General features: G+C 41.0%; 1 protein-coding gene across 6 annotated transcripts in view; it reads left to right on the top strand.

The window, feature by feature from the left end:
• Positions 1-24,906, top strand: part of MACF1 (microtubule actin crosslinking factor 1) — a 342,346-nt gene that overhangs the window by 80,965 nt on the left and 236,475 nt on the right. The window contains exon 1 of one of the 6 annotated variants that reach the window (XM_029231104.1): positions 21,102-21,609. The exons of 4 other annotated variants lie outside the window; for them this stretch is intronic. In XM_029231104.1, the coding sequence (XP_029086937.1) occupies positions 21,501-21,609 (109 nt within the window). In that variant the 5' untranslated portion in view covers positions 21,102-21,500. Of the gene's footprint in view, positions 1-21,101; positions 21,610-21,801; positions 21,818-24,906 lie in introns of those variants that run through there. One more of the 6 variants, XM_029231109.1, reaches the window with a different exon arrangement.

The following is a 24,906-nucleotide window of genomic DNA, read 5'->3' as shown; positions in this document are numbered from 1 at the left end:
GAGAAATGGGAATCATTGAGAAGGGGATTTCTGCAGTACCCAGGCTGTCAGGGAAACAGTTATTCCCGTCTGCCTTCTGTTTACAAATTCCAGGAGAGGAGCATGAGGCCTAAGGTTGTATCCCTGTCCTCAGTAAGACAGGCACTCCGCAGGGGCCTGCCAGCGTACTGCCTTACAGTTACACTGTAGTGTTTCCTTTAAAAAATACTTTATATACTGAACATAATCTTAGTATTTGCACGTGTATGAACATCCTTCCTAAAATTTGCAAATATAAAAAATATAGAAATACACTGTAGTCTGTAAGCCTTTGTTCTTGGGGAAGCCGACAGGGGATTTCCCTCATCTTTGTGTCCTATCAGGCTCCTTGAGAGGGGTGGCAAGAACATTTCTCTCTCTTTCCCCTCTTTCATTCACCCTAACGGGACAAATAGTTGCTGGATTCAACAACATTCTTTCCCAAATGATTCTTAAGGCATGAGGGTCACCAAGATTTATTTTTAAACTAATAACCTCAGGCTGAGGGAAAGCAGTTGTCCTTACTGAATTCCCTTGGGGGCTTTCAGCTGCCCAGACGACCCACGTCTTTATGGGGCACATTCCAGCGGTTTTAAAGCCCTGGCCCTCAGAGTGAAATCTGGTCTGGCGTCTCACTCATGGAATCCCTGCATGAGCCTCGGCCATGGCATGAAGTAGGTGTCAGATTGGAAAGCTGAAGGAACAGGTGGCCTGTGAGCTTAATATAATACTTCTGGCTTGGTAAAGTGGTTTTGGAGCCTTACGCTTATTGAAAGTTTCCTTCTGCTTTCTTGTCAGCTTTAGCCATCTCTTGATGGTTTCTTTAGTTCCCTTCCTGGATGTTTGAGGAGCATGCTGGAGACTGTCAGAATATAAGGAGTTAAAGCGCAGTGAACTTGTGGAGAATAATTAAGCAGTGATTAAGTGATATTTTAACTCCTGTTTACAGGGGAGAAATGGAAATCATCAGGGAAGAAAGTTTGACTGAGGTCATCTTTGTTGGCCAGAGTTTGTCTGCCCTTATTATTCAGTTTCATTTTTAGCTGTAAGGGGAACTCCCACACGTACTTCTTTACTGATGTCCATCTTTGTCTTTGGTCATATTTCTCCCTCTTCCCCTCCCCCCTTCCCCCTCTCCCCTTCTCTCTCACCCCACTTCACCTCTGCCTCTTTCCCTACCTCCCCTATGTTGCTTTAATTGGTCTGGGAAAACCAGTTTCACCCAGAACAGTTGGAGTGGGACTCCCTTCTGTGTCTTCTCTTCCTTGAAGGTCTTAGGATAAAGCACAGATAGGCGATTGGGATATTTGGAAAGCCACTGGACTAGTGGGAAAAGCACCAGATAAGGAATTGAAGATGCCTGGGTTTGAATCCCAGCTCTGCTACTTATTAGCTGTGTAATCCTGAGCAAGTTACTTAATCTCTGTAAGTCTCAGTTTCGTCTTCTATAAAATGGGCGTGATAATTCCTACTTGAAAGAGTTAGAATTAGAGAGGATTAGAGTTATGTATGTAAAGATCATTGTCTGGCACACACAGTAGGCGTTTAATTGTGTTTGAAAGTAGGAGCTTTGTGGGACTTCCCTGGCAGTCCAGTGGTTAAGAACTCCACGCTTCCACTGCAGGATTGTGGGTTTGGTCCCTGGTTGGGGAACTAAGATCCCACATGCCAGGCGGCCAAGAAAAAGGAAAAAAGTAGGAGTTTTGCTGTGTGACTGGAGAGGTGAGAGTTGATGGTAGGGTTTAGATTGCCTTTGATTAGCTTTTTGCCTATTTAACTACATGTTAATTGTATAGTTTATATATTGTAATATGAAGTTATGTTATTCTTTGCCTTTATTCCTGTCTGGTAAGTGTAGTAGCAACCCAAAGGAGAGGTAAGAGGGCCTTTAGCCCCCCTCCCCATAGTCTTCATCACCTCCCCCTCCTCAGCCACTCTAAATAAACAAATTTAAGGGAAAAGAGCTTATATATAAATGTAGAATTAAGACTTACTATGATTGCTTCTCTTCTTCCAACTGGATTGCTACATTCGAGTCCATTTTATATAAAATTTCTGTTTTCCTACTCTAATACTGATGCAGAGGTTTATTTCTCTCAGGAATGATTTGTGGCCAATTTATATAAAGGAAGATATTAATTTCTGAACACTTTATTTTGTCATATTTGAGGCATTTGTGGTGGAGAAGTGGCTCATGGTTATTCCATCCTTTTTCCTTTACTGAAGTGGAATGAGCCAAGGCCAGTGGGGCCTGGCAGAGCACAGGGCCTTTGCTGTTCCTTTCAGCACTAGTATGCTTGGCTAAGTCTCTAGGTCTTAGGAGTTTGGGTGCTCAGCTGTTTTGGAAACTTGTTATACAGCGTAATGTGTTGCTTTGCAATATGAAAGACATGTTGTGGCTTTAATCAGTATCTTTTAGCATATCACTTCTATTTATTTAATATTGTCTATTTTATTTTATTTTTTGGCTGTGTTGGGTCGTCGTTGCTGTGTGTGGGCTTTCTCTAGTTGTGGTGAGCGGGGCTGCTCTTTGTTGCGGTGCGTCGGCTTCTCATTGCAGTGGCCTCTCTTGTTGTGGAGCATGGGCTCTATGCGCGCGGGCTTCAGTAGTTGTGGCTCGTGGGCTCTAGAGCACAGGCTCGGTAGTTGTGGTTCACGGGCTTAGTTGCTCCGCAGCATAGCATGTCACTTCTTTTGGGGAGGAATCTTCAAAATCAAGTGTCTCCAGTATATTTAATATTTGATAGAGTATAAGGAAATTTGAGTAGTTTTGTCTCAAAGTATCAGAAAACAGTGGCTCAGATTCCTTTTTATTTTATACGTTCATGAATTGGAAGACTTAATATTGTTAAGATGGCAGTACTCCCCAGATTGATCTTCAGATCAGTCAGTCCCTACCAAAATCCCTGCTGGCTTTTTTTTTTTTTTTGCAGAAATTGGCAGGCTGATCTTAAAATTCATATGGAAATGCAAGGGGCCCATAAGAGCCAAAATAATCTTGAAAAAAGAGGAACAAATTGGAGGACTCACACTTCCAAATTAGAAAACTTACTCCAAAACTACAGTAATTAAGACAGTGTGGTAATGGTATAAGAATAGAGATTTAGATCAATGGAATAGAATTGAGAATCTAAAAGTAACCCCCTACATTTATGGTCAATTGATTTTTGACAGAAGTGCCAAGACAGTTCAATGTGGGAAGAATTCTCTTTTCAACAAATTATACTGGGACAAATGGATATCCATATGTAAAAAAATGAAGTTGGACCTGTACCTCATACGATGTACAAAAGTTAAGTGGAAATGGCTCATAGACCTATGTGTAAGAGCTAAAACTATAAAACCGTTAGAAGAAAATTTAGTAATAAATCTTTGTGACCTTGGATTAAGCAATGGTTTCTTGACTATGACACCAAAAGCACAAGCAACAAGAAAAAAGTAGATAAATCAGATTTGGTCAAAATTAAAAACTTTTGTGCTTCAAAGGATACTATTAGGAGAGTGAAAAGACACCCCACAGAACGGGAGAAGATATTTGTGAATCATATATATAATACGGGACTTACATCTAAAATATATTAAGTCCTCTTAGAACTTAACAGTAGGAAGACAAATAATTTAATCACAAACGGGCATGAGATTTGAATAGACATTTCTCCAAAGAAGATATATAAATGGCCAATAAGCACATGAAAAGATGCTCAACATCATTAGTCATTAGGGAAATGCAAGTCAAAGCTGCTGTGAGGTACCACTTCATACACACTAGAATGGTTACTATAATCAAAAAGACACAGAGAGGATGTGGAGAAATTGGAACCCTCATACATTGCTGGTGGGAATGTAAAACGGTGTAGCTGCTTTGGAAAACAATTTGGTGTTTCCTCAAAAAGTTAAAGGCAGAGTTGCCAAATGATCCAGCAATTCCACTAAGTATATGTCCAAGAGAAATGAAAATCTGACAAAACTTGTACACAAATGCTTATAGCAGCATTATTCATAATAGCTAAAAAAATGGAAACAACCCACATATCCATCAACTGATGAATGGATAAGCAAAATATGGCATATCCATACAATGGAATATTATTCATCAATAAAAAGGAATGAAGTACTAATTGGTGCTAACATGGATCACACTTGAAAATACGCTAAGAGAAAGGAGCCAACTTGAAAACGTTCTGCTAAGCAAAAGAAGCCTGACGCAAAAGACCACATATTGTATGACTCCATTTGCAGAGTAGGCAGATTCATTGAGAAAGAAGTAGATTAGTGGTTGCCAGGGGTTAGGGGAGGGTGGAATGGGAAATGACTGCTGATGGATATAGGGTTTCTTTGGGGGGTAATGTTCTAAAATTACACGGTGGTGGTGGTGCACAATTCTGTGAATATGCTTCCATTGAATTATATACTTTAAAAGGTATGGGTATAGTATGTGAATGAAATTCAGTAAAGCTGTTATGCCATAAACAAGATGAAAAGACAACCCTCAGAAGGGGAGAAAATATTTGCAAACGAAGCAACTGACAGAGGATTAATCTCCAAAATATACAAGCAGCTCATGCAGCTCAATATCAAAAAAACCAAACAACCCAATCCAAAAATGGGCGGAAAACCTAAATAGGCATTTCTCCAAAGAAGGTATACAGGTTGCCAACAAACACATGAAAGGATGCTCAACATCACTAACGTTAGAGAAATGCAAATCAAAACTACAATGAGGTATCACCTCACACCGGTCAGAATGGCCATCATCAAAAAAATCTACAAACAGGCTTCCCTGGTGGCGCAGTGGTTGAGAGTCCGCCTGCCGATGCAGGGGACATGGGTTCGTGCCCCGGTCCGGGAAGATCCCACATGCCGCGGAGCGGCTGGGCCCGTGAGCCATGGCCGCTGAGACTGCGCGTCCGGAGCCTGTGCTCCACAACGGGAGAGGCCACAACAGTGAGAGGCCCGCGTACTGCAAAAAAAAAAAAAAAATCTACAAACAATAAATGCTGCAGAGGGTGTGAAGAAAAGGGAACCCTCTTGCACTGTCGGTGGGAATGTAAATTGATACAGCCACTATGGAGAACAGTATGGAGGTTCCTTAAAAAACTAAAAATAGAACTACCATATGACCCAGCAATCCCACTATTGGGCATATACCTTGAGAAAACCACCATAATTCAGAAAGAGACAGGTACCACAATGTTCATTGCAGCACTGTTTACAATAGCCAGGACATGGAAGCAACCTAAGTGTCCATTGACAGATGAATGGATAAAGAAGATGTGGCACATATATACAATGGAATATTACTCAGCCATAAAAAGAAACGATATTGAACTATTTGTAGTGAGGTGGATGGACCTGGAGTCTGTCATGCGGAGTGAAGTAAGTCAGACAGAGAAGAACAAATACCGCATGCTAACACATATATGTGGAATCTAAAAAAAAGAAAAAATGGTTCTGATGGACCTAGGGGCAGGACAGGAATAAAGATGCAGATGTAGAGAATGGACTTGAGGACACTGGGAGGGAGAAGGGTAATCTGGGAGAAGTGAGAGAGTAGCATTGACATATATACACTACCAAATGTAAAATGGATGGCTGGTGGAAAGCAGCTGCATAGCACAGGGAGATCAGCTCGGTGCTTTGTGACCACCTAGAGGGGTGGGATAGGGAGGGTGGGAGGGAGATGCAAGAGGTAGGAGATATGGGGATATATGTATACGTATAGCTGATTCACCTTGTTATACAGCGGAAACTAGCGCAACATTGTAAAGCAATTATACTCCAGTAAAGATGTTAAAAAATGAAAACAAAATAGGGCAGGTGACTTGCCCGAAAGCCTTTCTCAACTTGAGGTGAGAAATTATATTTGCAATTATTTCTTGCAGGAGAATAGCTGATGGCACTTTGTATCAGGAACCAAATCTTTTAAGGTGAATGTTCTGAGGTTGAAGCCTTTGCAAGTTTTAAGTGTGACTGTCTGTGCCCTACCCTTGTGCGTATTTATCCTCTCAACTGTGTGTCCCACTGGAATAGATAGTTTATGTTTTGGGCCCCAGGCCCCATTCCCACTTCCACCAAGAACCTTGATTCTTTTCATTTCTTACATTTTTCCTCCTGGCTGTTGATCTTGCTCTGAGGCATTCTTTCCTGGGAGGTATGGAGGTAGCTGAAGGAGCCTCTGGGTGGCGCCTTGCCCCCAGAAGATTGACACACGAGAATGACTTGCCTGATAGAGGCTTAGGCCTGTGTTGGCAGGAAGAGGTGACTCATTTTTCATCAGAGGAATTTCAAAGAAAATATATTGACAGGATGATGTCAGAGGAGCAGGTGGAGACAGGAACCTTGATTGAGGTGCTGGAGGGAGGTGTTGGGTAGTACGGTTGCCAGAATGATTGACTGGCATGGATCACAAGAAACGTCACCTGTTTTTCAGTTCCTTTCTCATGAGTCCTGGTGCGGGCAGTGCTGTTCAGTGCTTTCAGAGCATGCAAGTCTATGCCTGTCTTAGGTGTACTGTGTTTCTATCTGGGTGAGACATCTCATGACGTCCGGTGCCAGTCATGGACTTATTTCACACATGGTGTGGTGTGTATGGGCTCCTGTACTCTGTGCATCAGATCCATGGCTTGTAGGGTCTGTGTCTTGAGAATTGAAAATCACATGCTCATGGTGGCTCGGGGTGTGGCATTTCCCCTGAGGTATTATCAATAGATACAGGAACTTGCCTAGATATCAGAAGGTCAGATCTCAGGGACTTTACCTTATTGCCAGAAGTGCTCTGGTTCCCTCCAGTGTTTTGGCAAAGGCTGGATCTTTGCTCTAATTTTAGTTAAGTTTCCTGTTTTTTATTTTTCTTCTTTGAGTTGGTTCCCCTGCTTGGTGTGTATGGATGAAGCTGGTAAGTGGGGGAAACTTACAGTCAGGAGGACAGATAGATAAGTTTTCGAATCTTTTCATATAAGCACTCAAGTTGGTTCAGGCTCCCATTTACATTAAGACTGTAAGGAGTGCTCCTTGTCATCACTGTGTTCTAGCACCTACCAGAGTCTGTGTGATTGTGAGGTTGGAGGCTAAATCAGCCGTTTACAAAAAGGTAAAAGACAGGGTATTTATTGCTAGTACTCTGCCTTAGGATTCAGGTCTCAAGGAATATCTGGGGAGAGACAGCTTTGCAATATCAGTTTCTGCTTTTGTGCTTTATGTATTGTTCGTCTGCAAGTGGCGTGGAGATAGGGACCTTTAGGTAGCATAGGATGCTGCCAAGAAATAGGTATTGCCTCTCTTTAAGGTATATCGTAAGCAAGAAGAAAAAATAAAAACAAAAACAAACCCCCAAACAAACAAAAAAGAAAACCCCTGAAATTGGAAAGGGAGGGAGGACAGCTTTATTTATTACTTGGGGCTGTCTTTAATTGTTGCATCCTCTGGCTGATCATGAGTTCTGTTTTTGGACAATACTACTAGGTACACTGTGGGACTAAAGCTGATCTTTGGAGTAGGGTATGAAGGATATGAATCAGACAGCTTGTTTCTTAAGAGAAGGGTGCTGGGCTTCCTTGGGCCCCAGTTAGCACTATTCCTCCTCCCTGCTAGTTGTGCTTCTCTCTGTATCTCTCCATGAAATAACAAGTCATTAGAAGAGACTTTTAACTTGAAGTGCCAAAGAACCCAGGGGAAAATATTCTCTAGGGTGGGTTTGATATGGGAGCCCCTTAAGGATAATTTGTGATGACAGTGTTTCAGAAATCACCACCTGACTCACTGAGCAGAAGCAGCAGTCTTGACCTGAACATGTTCTTTATATCTGCCCCATAATACATACAGGTCCTCTCTCCCTTTGGTTATGAGCTCAAGGCCTTTAATCATGAGGTTGAGCAGTGATAAGGGAGAACTATTCTGATATGCCAATTAACCAGAATGTTAAGAGAGTCCACGTATGAGCTGGGACCCCAAACATCTCTTTGATTTTTTTGGTGGGGAGGGAAAAGGACTCCTTTAGGGGCTCATTATCACCTATAGAATAAATAAAATCCAAACTCATATTGTCACTTAAGACCTTTCATAATCCAGTGCAACTTTCTATAAAATTGTATTTAGCAAAATATATTCTAATTTTAAAAGGTCAAATATTACTATGAGGCGTCTAACAAAAGTAATCTGTTCTATCCCTCTGCACGTCTGAGAACTGCTTCCAAGTCTTCTAGCTGTTTCTTTTAGTATTTTCCACTACACTTCTTAAATATACCCTTCTACTAGTTATTCTTGAATTTTCAGTTTTAGACATTATCTGTTGATGTTCTACTCTAGGAAATTAGGGTTTAGTTCTTTCATCCCTGTCCCCTTGACACAGTCCCCCTCCCCCTTCTTTCTGCTGTTATACATTACTACCATTGCCTGGTACTCAGTGTTTAGATTATTATGATTATATAAACACTGCTTAAAGCTGAGCCACATAGTATTCTATAATTACATTTCCTTTCTTGACCAACTTTTAAATTTTTTTTCCTGGAATTAATAATTGCCCTATTTTTATCATTTGCCTACTGTTCTATGTACCTATCTCCACACTCTCCTACAGGACTCTAAGACAACTCTTAGTGTGTTGGAACATGTCAGATAATCGTTTGGTTCAATATTTTCTTTGGAGACATCCTGCAAGAGCTTTGTGTTCTCCACCTGTAGCCTTTAGTAAAGCTGTCACCCTGAGACTTCCCTTCATCATCATACTAGGAAATTCCTTTGCCTCTCTTCTGTATTGGATGCCATGTTTCCTGGATCTCATGCAGTCAGTTTTCTTGGTTTACTCCATCTCTTCATTGGAATATATCTTAGAGTAGCTTCCTGAGAAAGGATACATGAGAGGTTAATATTTTTGAGACTTTGCTTATTTGAAAATGTCTTTATTCTACTTTTCATTTCATGAGGGGTTTGGGCATAGTTCTAGGTTACAAATGACTTTCCATCAGAATTTTGAAGGTGTTCCTTCTTCTGCCTTTCAGTGTTGCTCTTGAGAAGTCCTGTGCCATTCTGGTTCCTGACTTTTGTTTTGTGATCTGTTTTCTTTTGATAGCTTTTGAGATTTTATTTTTACCCCTGGTATTCTGAAATATGATGATGATGTACATTGATGAGGATCTTTTTTCATTTGCTGAGTTGAGTTCTCTGTGGATCTTCTTTATTTGAAAACACATCTTCCGTTTATTAGTTCTTCGATAATTTCCTCTCTTCCATTTTCTCCTTCTGGTATTAGTTGGGTATTGGACTCGATTGATTTTCTGTCCTCTCCCCCCACTCTATATTCCTCTGTCTCTTTTTGTTCTTATTTATGGCGAAGATCCTCAGCTCCACCTTCCAACTCTTCTTTGAATTATTTTTCTCTTGTAGTTTTTATTTTAAGCATTTCACCCCTTATTCTCTTCATGTTCCTTTTTTTATATACTTGTTCCTGTCTTATAGCAATATTGCCTTTAGGGCTCTCTGAAGGTATTAATTGTCAGTGTTTTCTTCTGCTTCCAGTATTGTCTCTGTCTCAAGCTCATTCTGTTTGTTCTTTTGGTCTCTGTCTTTCATGTTAGAGACTCTGAATGTCTGATGTTTCTTGGTGATCTTCATAATTAAGAGTTAACCCCTAAAAAAGCTGATTGGAAGCCTAAAAAGCTGATTGGTGGGGCTTGTTGCCTGGTATGCTCTACTGAATGACCAGCTAGGGGAGGTCCATTTCCCCAGGGAGGAACTAGCTGGTCTCCTATCTGGGACCTCTTCAGCCTAGAAGCCAGGTCTCTGGGGTTGCCAAGCAGGGCAATAGGGCAGGGAGAGAGTCTTGTTGTTCATTATGTCAAATTTCATTTAATGTTACTGTTTTCAGTGAGGCGCCTCACTTCTGACCTCATGTGAGCCTGAAGACATTCAACCAGCCTGTGTTCTGCCTCACCCTGCAGCTCTTCTTCCCCTCCCCTCAGGCCTTCAAGGGTACCTAGTGCTTCTAATTCTTGAGTCTTTCTGGAGTCCTGCTGCACTGTTTGCCTCGTCGCCCCCCCCCCCCGCCCCGTCCCCCACAAGCACTTAGCAGAAACAGAAAGCGGAAATTTAAATCAGGTACCATTTATCTTTCCATTCTCCAGTTTGTCAAATTTCTCTTGATATTTTGAATTCTTTATTCCTGTGGTTTTGTGCCATTTTAACTCCTTTACTGTCATTTTTCTGAGGTTTCAGAAGGGAGTGGAGATAAATGTGCATATTAAGTCTGCCATGTGTAACCTAAGGTGGGCAGAAGTGAATCTTCCCAACTTCTCCTTCTCTCTCTCAAATACACAAACCCTGTGCTCTAGCTTCGCTTGTTTCTTCCTTTTTTTCCATAATCTTGCTTGTGCCATCTCTCCTCTTGGAATGTCTACTCTTCTCATTTCAGACTGTTGAAATCCTACATATTCTTCCAGGTCCCCAATCCATGGAAGCCTTTCCCCCCCCCTCCCGCATAATGACCATTTCATTGACTGAGTTACTAAAGTTCCATTACTGAATTTTTGTTGTCTTGCCCTCCTCATGACAAAGCATATATTGCCTTATACTATCATTTTTTATACACTTACCGCTTCCCTGTTGGATTGTGAACTCTTAAAGGATAGTGTAAGACTAGTTTGTAAATTTTCTGTTGTTGGTAACAATTAACATAGAACCTAGGCAACTAAATATTTCACAGAACCGCAGAATTTTAGAACTGGAAAAGAATTTAGAGATCTAGACTATCAAATCATTTTATGAATAAATAAATAGATCCAGTGTGATTAAATGATGCTAGAGTCATATAATAAGCTAGGGACTGAACGAGCTGTAACCTCCTCATCTAGCTCTCAAACTGCTAAATGTAGTGATAAAATCTGATATATGCTTAATTAAATATTCTGGCTAATCCAGAGTTAACCAGAATGCACTTTCTGTTTCATTCTTTTTTTTTTTTTTTTGACAAATCAGGATATTGAATATTCTGAATTTTGTCAAAAATTGAGTTGCATAATAGTTTTCTTCCAAGGCCTCAGGACCCATGGATTATAGGTGAGAAAAATATAAGCAACGGAACTGAAAATGCCCTGATTTCAGGAAAATTAAAAAGAATCCGATTATGATGTTATGTGGGGTGATTCTTTGTCTTCTTCAGTAGTAGAGTGCATACAGTCGGGGGCAGACCCAGTCTAGTTGGGTCCTAGTTAAAGTTTTGCTGTTTGATAATACATCAAGGATTATTGCTTGAAGTACTTTAAGGTAGATTGTCTGTGTCAAAGATCCTCTTTGATTTCCCTGAGTTATTTAGCTCTTGGCAGTCATTTCCAGAATGTTTGAGATGGCTCCATAGATTCATCATGTCTAAGGGGTTAGAAGATCTAGGAATATCTGTTGGGAGAAAGTTGAACAATAGCTGTGGTCCATTTAGGATTTATTGAATATCAACTGTGCCAGTCACTAATCAAAAAAGCCAGGTGCCATTCTTTTCCTCACTCCCTACTTTGGGCACTTGAGGGTGGATGGGCAGGTAATTAAGAGGCTGAGCCTCTTCCTCTGAGATGTGGTTTTCATCGTGCTTTGCCCCACAGTATAAGGCTGCATGATAGCAGATGGTCTGATGCTGGGGCTGGCTTGCAGTCTCCATTGGGCAGAGCTGTTGCTAGACAAGCAGTCTCTGGTGGAATGAACCAGAACTGACCAGTAGGCTGGGCTGGGCTCTGCTTCATGCCCATCCCTTTTGGTTTTATCCAAAATAGAAACCGTGGTCCTCAGATTTTAGATGTACTCATTGGTGTTTCTGCCTTTGCCTGTTTCTTCATTGCCACTTGGCTGTCATCGGAGGGAGTTCACTATAGCTGAGTCCCTGCAGGGGGGTTGAGAGGAGCTATCACTGTTTCCAGGACGGGGTGTGTGTTGTGTGTTCTCTTCCATTAAAACTGTTACCCACATTTCCTTTTATTACTCGTTAAGTCAGAGGCAGCTGGGAGGATGCATTGCATTACTCACCAGGCACACACAGTGGCCCTGGCTGCGGGCCGGGAGAGTGAGAGTGAGTCAGCTCAGGGAATGGAAAAATTGCAGGGTAGCGGCGGGGGTGGGGGTGGGGGTGGGGGTGGGTAGGAGTTGTGTGCCAGTGACTGTTCCTTCTCTGCCTGTGCTTTTCTCTTTAAGGACTCATCACAAAGCTGTGAATACTGGGCATCCAGTTGGGGGCGCCAGTAAGCCAACCAAATTGTGGTGATGATGCCTCCTGTGAAAGGAATGAGCTGACAGTCTTCTATGTTATGGGTGTATGTGGGTTTTGAGGCAAGCTTGAGCTTGTGTAATATTAAGTTCTGTGTGTAAGGGTTTCACTAGAATAAAGCAATCACAGAGTCTCTGTCTTGGTTATAAAATTCAGTCTTCTGCATCTGTCTTTGTCCAGTAGGGGTCACTGGGGTATTAAGCTCTAAGTGAGAGAAACTCCTAATCCTATGATAGACCAATCAGATAGATTCCTTGTCTTTATTGTACAGAGTACTACTATTTTTTTTTTATATTAGAGCAGAAACAAAAGATGTGAACTTGTTTTAAGAACGTTGTGGATGGGCGTCCCTGATGGCACAGTGGTTAAGAATCTGCCTGCCAGTGCAGGGGACACAGGTTCGAGCCCTGGTCCAGGGGGATCCCACATGCCGCGGAGCAACTAAGCCCGTGCGCCACAACTACCGCTCTAGAGTCCGTGAGCCACAACTCCTGAGCCCACGTGCCACAACTCCTGAAGCCCGTGCACCTAGAGCCCATGCTCCGCAATGAGAAGCCCGCGCATCGCAACAAAGTGTAGCCCCCGCTTGCTGCAACAAGAGAAAGCCGCGTGCAACAGCGAAGGCCCAATGCAGCCAAAAATAAAAAAATAAAATAAATACATTTTAAAAAAAAAGAACGTTGTGGATCATTAAGTATTTGAAGAGCAGATTATTCCAAAGGCTGAGATGGAATTGATTTTATGAGTAAGATTTGAAGAGCAATTTTTAAAGAAAATGAAAGGAGATAGGGGGAGAAAACTGTTTATTAAGTATCTGATGTATACCTACATACTTTACATATATTCCTTATTTAATCTTATCAACAATGCTGAGAAACAGGATTTATATACACATTGTACATATTAGGAACCCAAAGTTCAGAAACATTAAGTGGCTTCCCTAGGGTCACATAATTATGAAGTGATACTGTCAGGAGAGATCCTACTAGCCATGTTTCATTTGACTTTGGTCCTTGGACCCAGGTAAGGGGTCACGAGAGCAGAAGGTTTTATTAGAAGGTAAGCAGAGCCTGGTGGTAGACTTTCCTGAGAAAGACTAAAATAATTCTTGTGTTGAATTAGGGTTTGGAGCAGGCTCCAAGTGTTCACAAGTGGAAAGAAGCTGAAAAATCTGTCTTTGTCTTCAGTGGGCAAGTTCTACATCTTTTTCACTTAGGGCTACTGCCAGGATGTGGAAAACTGTCTCAGAGAGATCTAAAATTAGCTCTTTGTTTGTGTGCAAAGCTTGGTTTCCATGGATAAATAGTTTAAGTTGGTCTCTCTTACCTACCTCTTATCTTGGCCTGGACTCTTCTTCTGAGCCTTGAATGTTGCTACCTTAGGCATGTTACATCATTGTTGAGCTCCTGACCCCTCTGTCAGCTGCATGCTTATTCTACTCTTGCGTTCTTGATTTTCTGGTATCTCAGGAAAACTGAAGTTGATCACGTGTTCTTAGCCAGACCACACAAAAAGACATTTCCCATTGAGACCATTTTTTGTTTTTATCTGGAAAAGCATTTAAAAAATGCATTTAGGCGGGATATGAGTAAGATGCTAACTCTCCTTCAGTGTGCATTTACTTGGAATGACAGATATTTCTGGACAAAAATAACAGCCTTGGCAAAATTCACAAGCAACCCCCATAGACAGGGCTTCTTATTCTTGTATCATCTTTTCTCCATTTACTTAAGATACTGACTCTCGGAGTATCCTGGAAAAAGTTTAATGGCTAGATCTTATTATTTTTACTTTCTTGGGGGAAACAGTCAGAACCCCAAAGAGAGGGATTATTTAAAATGGTAATATGGATACTAAGGTTGACTAATATTCTTGTCTTTTTCCTTTCTGAAGCAGTGTCATTGAAGCTCAATTTGTTTTATTCATGGAGTTGGTGGTTTAGAGCTGTTAAATACCACCCACTTTGCTTTGACTTACCTCCTTGCATTGGCCACTGAAGATGATTTGATGCTTTGCTAGGGCATAAATGTTCTAGTGTAGGAACAATGATAACAATAGTTAACATTAATGAGGGAATGTTTAATTTTAAAAAAATAGTTAATAGTGCTTACTGCATGCCGAATAGCCCATGCATTTTCTCACCTAATTCACACTGTAACACTGTGAAGAGATAATTTTATTATCCCCATTTTACAGATGGAGAAATTGAGGATTAAAGAGATTAAGTAATTGGTCCAAAGATACAGGTAGAAACCATGAAGTCAGAATTTGAGTCGAGGTTTGGCTAACAGATTATGTTAAGTTTAGAGTTCTGGGAAGAGGGAGAGAGAAGGAAAGAGAAGAACGGGTCTTGGGGAGAGTTTGGCTGTTGGACAGGATCCGTATCTGGAGAGACTTCTAGAAGTGGAATTTCTGAATCAATAAATTAACTTTTTCTCTTAAACTAGAGGAGCATATTGAGTTACTTCTGCCATAAGATGAACAGTTTTCCAGGCACTTGCTCTCTGGTGTATGTTTTTGTGGTGAAAATAGATGGATTCTCAAGGAATGCTTATATTTTGGGAATCTTCATGATTTGTTGGACCCAGTTTTACTCTTTCTAGTTTGCTCCCCCCTTGCACTCCTGGCCCTCACAGTGCTCTTCAGATCCTCTTGCTCTTTTTGTTCATTCATTCATTCATTTATTCACTCATTCCACAAGTAGTTATTTAGTGATGAGATTTTATACAGGAGACATTCATCTAACTTCAAAAACTTCAGTGGAGTCAAAATATACACACAACTATATTATAAAGTAGAAACTGCTAAATGTTATGAGAGAGAAACATTAAAGTATAAATTCAAGGGAGGTGTTTACTTCTAACTGGGATGGAGGGAGTCACCAGGGAAAATTCTGTGGAAGTACTGGTTTAAACTGACCCATAGGAGTGGGACTTTGACTTGCAAAGATGGGAAGGAAATACAGTACAATCCAGGGTAAGCGAGGGAAATATTGTAAAGCCAGAGAGTTTTGAACTTAATTTGCTGACTGTGGAGAATTGAAAACTTTAGAATTAAATTACAAATGAGCATTTATTGAGCACTTAAGATGCACCAGTCATTATGCATGCTTCAGGGAGATTAATCTCACAGTGAATGAGGATAGGGTTGGCAGGTTGGAGACTGGGATCAGGTAAATTAGATTCGGTAATTTTGGTTATAGGTTAGGTAAAGTATCAGTTTACCAAGGTTTTGTAAAGTCTGAGCAGTATTCAGAAGTCTTGTGATCAGATGTAGTTTGTTTGCTGTTCCTCCAAATAATGATAATAATAGGCAATATTTATTGAGCACATACTATGTGCCAGGCACTATCTAAACACTTTAAATACATTAACTCATTTAATACTCACTACAACTCTGTGGGACAGGTACTATTACTGTCATCATTTTACAGGTGAGGAGATTGAGGTTCCTTGAAGTCATTTAAGTAACTTGCCCACAGGTGCTAATGTGGCATATATAGTAGAGTCTGGATTTGAACTGAAGCAGCCTGGCTTCAGATTGGGCCTGTAATTGCCATTCTACTAAAATACTTATGGCATCTAGGTTACGGAGCAAGAAATTTGGATATTTTCCTAACTTTATTGTATTTGGTAACTCTGGGGTATATAGAAAATTCTTTGCAGGCATTCTGAGCCTTTGCATGTTTATTGTTGTCTCAATACCATATTGCTAAACCTTAGAGACAGGAGTCATGGATGTCTCCTAATTAGCTCCTATGAAGCCCACATCCTCTAACTTCTGGACTCACAGAATGAAACAGATGACAAGCGCTCAGGCCAGGTTTTGAGGCCTGGACCTCCCATTTCCAGAAGCCCACGGTTTCCAATCCTATTAGTTATATGCTAGTCTCGCCACCAACATTTTAATCTCAGTTATATATATACATATATTTTAAAGTCTCTCTTTGTACGCATTATTTTTCTAAATTTCAGTCTTTTAATCATATGGGTCTTAAGTTTTCAGTCAGTTTCTGCTGAAGTTCTGATGCTTGTGGATGTCAGTTAATTTTGAGACCAGGTATACTCCATGACAGTTTGAATAAAACATGCAGCCTCCTTTCTCACAGGCTTGCTTTCATCTCAGTCGCAGACACTAAAGTGATTCTGGGGTGTTACCCAAGATTTCTTGTGGGTAATCGTTGTGGGTGACCATCCTAAATTCTTGGGAGTGAAGTAATCTGATAGAAAGGCAGGTCTCAAGTCTTAATGAAGTTCAGAGTCTTGGTTTTACAAGGCTTTCTGATGGTTTGGGGCCCTTCCCATTGGCTGTTAGCAAGGGATATCCTGGAGGGTGCTAAATATGTCTTTAAATGGCCTATTCTTTGTATATGAAATGATCTCTAAAAAGAAAAGTAGTCGCTCCCTCCTGCCAGCTTCTAACCACTTCCTGTAAATGACAGCACACAGATCCATCTTAGTTTTTCTGAGTGAAAAAGTTACTTTCACAAAGGCAGTTTCCCTGCTCATTTTTCTTCCTTCAAACATGCATACATACCTATACACAAAGGCTGGAAACAAACTTTTTAACCTGTCATATGTAGAAAAATGGTGTATCCAAGGTATACCATGTCATCTTATAAAGATCTTGTGAAGAATAAATTACTTTGGGTGCTTTTCATTGTCTTCTCTAATAATAACAGTAGATTCAGAATGTATCTTGATATTTGAGTCCCTGAATTTTTTTTTTCCTTCAAATTTCCTAGGTGTTTTTGAATGGCACAAGCATGGTATATGATTTTCTAATTAAGACAGCTTTGCAGTGGCTTCAGGTAGCAGAATAAGGCAGAGAAATGGCTTTCACTTTGGGAAATGAAAATATGGTGAAGATATTTATAAGACTGCAAAAAGTGTGGCACAGTGGTGACACCAGACAGCACTAGCACTGTAACATTTTGTGTTGAAATTGAGATTCTTCCCTTAGAGCTGGGTAGAGCCATTTACAGGCTCTTGTCTTACAAAGAGGAAGTATTCCAAACATAAATATCTAAAATTGTTTAGCTTCAGGTTAACATACTGATTTTGCCAGAACTTTTCAGCAAAGGGAGGCAGTGTGATTAAAATACATTGATTTGAAACCAGACAGATAAAAGTTCAGATGTCAGTTCATCTTCTTACTTACTTTGTGACTTTGGGCAAAATAACTTGAATTTTCTGAGCCTCAAGTTCTTGATTTATAAAATAGGGATATTTTAGGGGATATTACAGGGATTACATTGAAATAACAGATTGAAGATGCTTTCTAGTAGCTGCTTAATAAATATCAGTTTCCCTTCCAAGCAAGTCTGTCTTCTTTGGCCATCACAGCTCAGGAGCTTCTCTACAGTAAGCGGGGTGTCATCATCGTTTTTGTGTCCATTGTGTCTAGCATAATGCTCCATATTTTAAATGGAATGAATGAATGAAGTGCTGTTTCACAAGAGAGCCCTGCTCCAGAGGGAGCTCTGGCTTAGTCTCCACTGGATTGCACCATCAATTTTTCCTCCCTAGTGCTTATTCCCTTCAGCAGACACAATTATTGACACATTTCACATGCCAAGAAAAATTCTCTTTTGAGCCTACATCCCTCTTTCTGCTCCCTTTTACAGCAAAATTCCTTCCTAAGAGTTGATGTTAGTTACTGTCACTGATTGTTCCCATTCTCTCTTGAGTCACTCCCGTTGGACCTTTTTCTCTGCCATGCCATCAAAACTGCCCTTGTTAAAGTCACTAGCGACCTCCACATTGCTAAATTCAATGGTCAATTCTCAGTCCTCTTCCTGACACATTAACAGCTTAGTTACTACTTAGAGCACATCCTTCACCTGGCTTCTGGGGCAGCATGCTCTTTTAATCCACTGGCTTCTTTTTTTAGTCTCCTTTGGTTGTTCTTCCTCTTCCCTACCTAATGTTGGAGAGTTTCTAGGGCTTAGTCCTTGAACTTGACCTTTTCTCTCTCTGTGTTTACTCCCTAAGTGATCTCATCTAGTTTCCTGGCTTTAAAGCAACAGCCTGGGTCTCTCACGGAACTCTGGATTCGTATATTAAATTGCTTATTCAGAATTCCACTAGAATGTCTACTAGGCATTTCAAAGTTAATGTATCCAAAATGGAATTCCTACCCCACTCCCCACAAAAACCACCCCAAACAACTGCAACCACCAGTAAACCCCAAACCCTCTGTTTCTCTGGCTGCCTTTCCCATCTCAGTAAATAGCAGTTCGGTCCTTTTAATTTCTCAGGCCCCAAACCTGGAAGTCATTCTCACCTCTGTTTTTTCCCTGCTCACCCCACATCCAGTCTATCAGCAGATCCTGATGATTCTTTTTATATATATATATATTTTTTAATTAATCTTTAAAAAAATTCATTCATTCATTTATTAATTTATGGCTGCGTTGGGTCCTTATTGCTGCACGTGGGCTTTCTCTAGTTGCGGCGAGCAGGGGCTACTCTTCGTTGTGGGGCGCGGGCTTCTCATTGCGGTGGCTTCTCTTGTTGCGGAGCACGGGCTCTAGGTGCGCGGGCTTCAGTAGTTGCAGCACGTGGGCTCAGTAGTTGTGGCTCGCGAGCTGTAGACACAGGCTCAGTAGTTGTGGCGCACGGACTTAGTTGCTCTGCGGCATGTGGGATCTTCCTGGATCAGGGCTTGAACCCGTGTCACCTGCATAGGCAGGCAGATTCTTACCCACTGCGCCACCAGGGAAGTCCCTGATGACTCTTTAATTTGTCCAGAATATGACCACATTTCACCATCTCTGCCACTGCACCCTGGTCTCAGTTATATCTCAGGCACTAGTTTTCACTTGGATTATTGTAATGGCATTATAACTAGTTTCCCTGCTCCCGCTCTTGTTGCTCTCTAGTCTGTTATCAATATAGCAGCAAGAGTGATCCTTTTAAAACCTAAGTTAAATCCTATCACTTGCTCACAGGAAACCCTCCAAAGGTTTCCCATTTCACTTAGAATAAAAACCAGATTCTTTACGAATGGCCTGTACAGCCATAGATTATCCGACCTCTCTCTGGCCTCATCTCCTGGCACTCCCTTTCGCTTTCAGCTTCAGCCGATCTGGTTTCCCTGATGTCCCCTGAACACACCAAGCCTAATTCTGCCTCAGGGACATTGTACTTGCTCGTTTCTTTTTTGGGCTTATCCTTTCTCTAAAAAGCCACATGACTTGTTGGTTTGTAATGTCATCTTAGTAGAGAAACCTTCCCTGACCATCCTGTACATAAAACTGTAAACATCCCCCCTCTGGCTCTCCTTTCTCCTCTTCATCTCCTTCAGTATATGTTTACTTGTTTATGTTTATTTTGTGTATTCTCCTATTCTCCTACTAGCATATAAGCCCCATGAAAGCAACATCTTTGTTTTGTTCACTACTCTGTTCCCAGTACCTAGAACAGGGCCTGGTACATGGTAAATATTTGATGAATAAAATGTAGGTTAACACAAAATCGTAGATGGTCTTGATGCCAGATTACAACATACACATTGTAAATATTAGTTCCCCCATCAAGGGCCCTTTGTCATCTTTCTGGTTAGTAGATTGTTCAAATCTAAAACCGTTCCCTTTTATTAAAAAAAAAAAGAGGGGGTAACTTTAGAGATATTAAAGCGGGTTGCATTTTTAAAGCTTATTTGTGGTAAGACACCATGTTTATATACCATAATGTAAAAGGCACTGTAGAAATAAATAAAAAAGTAGTTTGGTAGAAAGATGAGGCCATAACCCTTCTCTGAGTGAAGGGTCCTGGGTGTTAGATGTACTCTTGGCCGTTGGGTCTTCTGTGTTTTTGTGTGTCCACACTTCATTTTATATAGTATCTCTTCGTAGAAAAGTAGATGAGAAGAGGGGCAGTGGTACTGCAAGAACTTTGCATATTCAGCCTAGGTTGTACAAAGTTCTTTCTAGTCTTTAAATGTGTTCCTTAGGTTTATTGAAATATAATTTATGTACAATAAAAGCCATCCATTTTGGTCTACAATGTTGTGAGTTTTGACAAATGTATACAGTCGTGGAACTACCATCAGAGTCAGCAAATAGAACATTTCCATTACCCCATAAAGCTTTCTTGTGTTCCCTGGTAGTCTGTTCCCTTGCCTCACCCTGAGCCCCTGGCAGCCACTCATCTGATTTCTGTCCCCATAGTTTTGCTTTTCTAGAATGTCATATAAATGGCATCACACAGCATGTAGCCTTTTGTGTTTGGCTTCTTTCATGTAGCATAATGCTTTTGAGATTCATCCATGCTGCTGTATGTATCAGGAGTATGTTCCTTTTTTATTGCTGGGTTGTAGTCCATTGTATGGATGCACCACAGTTTTTATTAGTTCACCAGTTGATGGACATTTGGGTTGTTTTCAGTTTTAGTTATTCTGAATGAAGCTGCTATAAACATTTACGTACAGGTTTCTGTGTGGACACGTTTTTCCAGTTGCTTTATATCTTGCCAGGACTCTTAGTTTTATTCATTCTACTGGGTGTGTGTTAAAGTGTTTCCAGTTGCTGCTACAGTGTCCATATCAAGTTTTCATTTGCAAGCAGGCTTTAGTTTTGTTGAAGACTTTCTTTTCTGTGGAGCTTGTTCTGCACGTGATCCTCTCTGTGGTGATGTTTGGGTCCCTTACCACCTCCTCCCGGGTTGTGGGTGTGGAAGGGTTGCCCTCCGACTAGGCCAGGGAACTTGTGGACACTTACACATCCCTGCGTACTTCGCCTCCTCCCTGCAAGTGGTTCCCTAGTGTTTCTGCAACTTTTTTCTTCTGGCTCCATCCCAGACAGGCTGGGAGAGGAAAGTTAAGAGTGTGGCGTCCTCTGACAGCCTCCCTTCTTGTAGAAGGGTCTGAGGCTTGTTTGTTGAAGCTGAACAGAGGATGCCAAACATAGAGTTTGAGTCAGCTCAGCAGTAGCTTAGACGCCCCTTTTTGCTCTCCTGGTTCCTCCTTCCCTTTCCCCTCCCCCTCTGGCCAGTTGTTTCCTGGGCTTTGTCTGAGACACACTGTAGAGTTTTAGTCCCCATCTACTACTGCCTGCTGTGAAACAGAGGCGAGATGGAGGAGAAGCCACCAGGAAGTGTCTGACAACACTGAGCTGCGGGCCTCTGCCTCTGTGCTGATAGTACAGGACTGCAGTAACCTCAGGAGAAAGGCATTTAGAGTCTGCGCTGAGCTGTGGGCTTGTGGCTAATTCAGGGGAGGAGAAAGGACGGGCCTGGAAATGCCTCTCTTAGATTCGTCTTATTTGCCACCAACCATCTTTATTTTGACGCACATTCTTGGAATTGCCGGTGTTCTATACTGGAAGAGATGTGCCAGAGGCAGAGCAGGTAATGGGTGCCCAGTGCTTCTTGAAATCTGCTTTGGGGCTTTTGAGGGCGGGGTAGATGACGGAGGCCTTCCCAGTTACCTTCCTTAAAGGGCCAGTACAGCCTCTGGGCTGGGTGCTGTCAGACCTGAGTGCGAGTGGGATTTACTGAGGAAACCAGACTGTCCTGGGACCAGTTTGGGACCTGGCCCCCTTTACTGTTTCGTGAGGTTCGTCTGGCTGGAGGGTGCTGGTTGGATGAGGTGATGTCTGGGCTGGAGGCTGAGGGAAGTGGCAATTGTGCTGACTTTTGTCCTTCCTCAGAGAATCAAGCCCTTCCATTCTTTACTTTCTCAGTCTCAAAGTGGTTTTTGATCTTTTTTTTAAAAAAAACCAAAAACAGAGTAACTCTATCACCCTCCTTCAGGTGTAAATGTGGGAGAACTTGTGGGGTTAGAGAAGTTTCTAGATTTGGTGTATATTTGGGTGAGAAAAGGCAGAGGAGGAAAGGTCAGTGAGAGGAAGGGGTCACAGGGTGTCCTTGCTGAGGTGCATCTGCAAACACGGGGGTGCCTCTGTTCTCTTTGATAGGGTTGAAACTGTTCCTTTCCCCTCGGGCAGCTACACAGTTTACTCTCTGTGTATCCAAGCCATCCTGCATCCTGTTCAATGCAAGGAAGTTAACTGTTCTTTCCCCCAGGCGAATATTTGGATCCTGATATTAAAATTTTTTTCTAAGTGGTAGCAGACCCCCCACCCCCACTCCTTATTATTTGTTACATTATATTTCTTTGGCTTCTAAACGCCCAGTGCTGGGATCAGCCCCGTGTTTAGCTGATTCTAAATCTCCGTAGTTGAGGAATAATAAAGTCCAGCTTTTGCTGGAGTACACCCTTGGATCTCAGTGCCTTTAGTCCTGTCTTTGTGACCTGCTTACTGCCTTCAAGCCAACCTATTGAGACACTTGTTACTTGTTTCTTACAATTAAGATGGAGGTTTGATGACATTACTTAGTTTCTTATTAGAAGTTCATGAATGCTTGACAGAATTAGAATTAGATTCAGTCATCCCCCAGTGTCTTTCCAGTAAGTCCCAGAAAAGCTTATGACTAAATACTCAGATGTCAATGTGTGTCTGTATTAGCAAAAGCAGACAGACATTTAGAAATATGTTTGCTTGTGTAGTGGTGTGTTTTAAAAGGTAGCTCAAAGTGGCTTTCCTGAAATGTAAGCCTGTATTTGAGCTTATAAGGAAAGGAGTAGACAGGCATGAGTTATTTGGCTGTATATACTGTGTCATATATAATGAGAAAGTAAATATTATTTAGGCAAAGGTTGCTGCTTTCATTTTCCTGTGTATTATGGTAATGGCGTTTCTAAACCACTAGTTGATTAATATTTTAAGAAGTTTATCCTCAGTATAGGATTTGCTATTGAACTTAGAAGTCGTAGCCCTATCTTTGAAGTGTTTTCTTGTTTATGTTTTAGAATATTAATTTCATAAACAGCTGTAAATAACATTGAAATAAGCAGAAGAAAAATAGATTGTAAAAGCTTTTTATTTTTATGAAACAATATTGATTCTAGTACCTAATAGTTATATTGGGAATGTGCTATGTTCAGTTTATCTGTAAAACTAGAGCAGTGGTTTTTTTAATTGGAGAGTATGGATTCTAAAACTTTCACAGGAGTACTTAAGAGCTTCTGTACCCATTTTATTTTAATTTCAAGTTTAAGATGTATTTTATCTGTTAAAATGTGTTTTTAAATGACGTGTATACTCTACTGTACTACCTGCCAGCTGGACATCACCAGAATAAAGTTCCTCCGCCATCTCTGTATACTTGATTAAAAAAGGTGAAGATTGTGTCTTCTATTTTTTTTTCTTCTTCCCCTAATAGGAGGTGTGTACACTATTGCAGAACATACTGTACAACATAGGTCCTGTGCCTAATAAATTCTAGGCAAGTCTCAGGTGTTCAGTCCTTAATAGTTAGTGGGTAACACATTGTTAAGTGATAACATTGTAATATTGGCTTAGTGTGTACTACAAGGTTTTGTGCTTCTTGTTCCACTTTTCTAGTCATATTTACATATTATAGGATGAACATAGTTTTTAGATATTGAAGGTATTTAACTTTGAAACACAGATTTCTACAATTCCTTCATGGTGTTGTATTAATTTATTTGAATAATATCCTGAGGTTACAGGCAAACTATGAAACTGTTACTATTTGTTTCTATTTGTATAAAACAGTTTTTAAAAAAATGGTTCCCTACAGTAAAGCACAGTACAGAAATAAACAAGATGCTGAGACTGATATAACTGTAATTAAGTAATCTCTAATTTCAATCAAAATTACCTGATTGGTTATGTCATTTGGCTTTAAAATAAGTAACATAAATTTGAATGTATAAAATTGATTTATGCTACTTAATACTGAAATTATGTTATATATGTTGAGTTCCATGTAAGATTTGTTTAAAAAAATGCTCTGTCGGGCTTCCCTGGTGGCACAGTGGTTGAGAGTCCGCCTGCCGATGCAGGGGACACGGGTTCGTGCCCCGGTCCAGGAAGATCCCACGAAGATCCCACATGCTGCGGAGCAGCTGGGCCCGTGAGCCATGGCCACTGAGCCTGCGCGTCTGGAGCCTGTGCTCCGCAACGGGAGAGGCCACAACAGTGAGAGGCCCGCGTACCGCAAAAAAAAAAAAAAAAAAAGTGTTCTGTCAGAGTTGAAAACTGCTAGGTTCCTTTTAGTGCTACGGTTCTAAGATACGATGTTCTAGTAAATCTTCATTGTGTTTGTATAGATTTCAGATTTCTTCCATTCTTAAAGTTGATAACAAATTCTATATTGCTCTTAGAGCTGGAAGGGACCTTACATATCAACCAACGCAACCTCTCACTTAGTACCACTCTTGTCAGAAGTTATTCTTCCTTTGCTTGAAGGCCTCTGTAGAACATACAACCGATGGACTATTTGTTATGTTGGTAATGGAGAAGTTCTTTTTTAATCTGAAAGTTGCCTCTTTGTAACTTACGCCCATCAGCCAAGTTCTGCCTGGCAAAGATCTAGTATACCGATGGTCCCCAACTAGATTGGTTTGACTTAGATTTTTTGGCTTTAACAATGGTGTGAAAGCAATATGCATTTAGTGGAGATCATTCTTTGAATTTTGATCTTTTCCCAGGCTAGTGACATGCAGTACATAACTCTCTCCTGATGCTGGGTAGTAGCAGCAGCCGCAGCTCGCATTCAGCCATGTGATCACGAGGGTAAACAACTGATACAACCATTCTGTACCCATGCAACCAT

The sequence above is a fragment of the Monodon monoceros genome, unplaced genomic scaffold (genome assembly GCF_005190385.1).
Source record: "Monodon monoceros isolate NGI ecotype Baffin Bay Population unplaced genomic scaffold, NGI_Narwhal_1 Super_Scaffold_18, whole genome shotgun sequence".
Classification (NCBI taxonomy): Eukaryota; Metazoa; Chordata; class Mammalia; order Artiodactyla; family Monodontidae; genus Monodon; species Monodon monoceros.
Note: the sequence above shows the minus strand (reverse complement) of the source record. Positions and strands in the feature narration are given on the sequence as shown.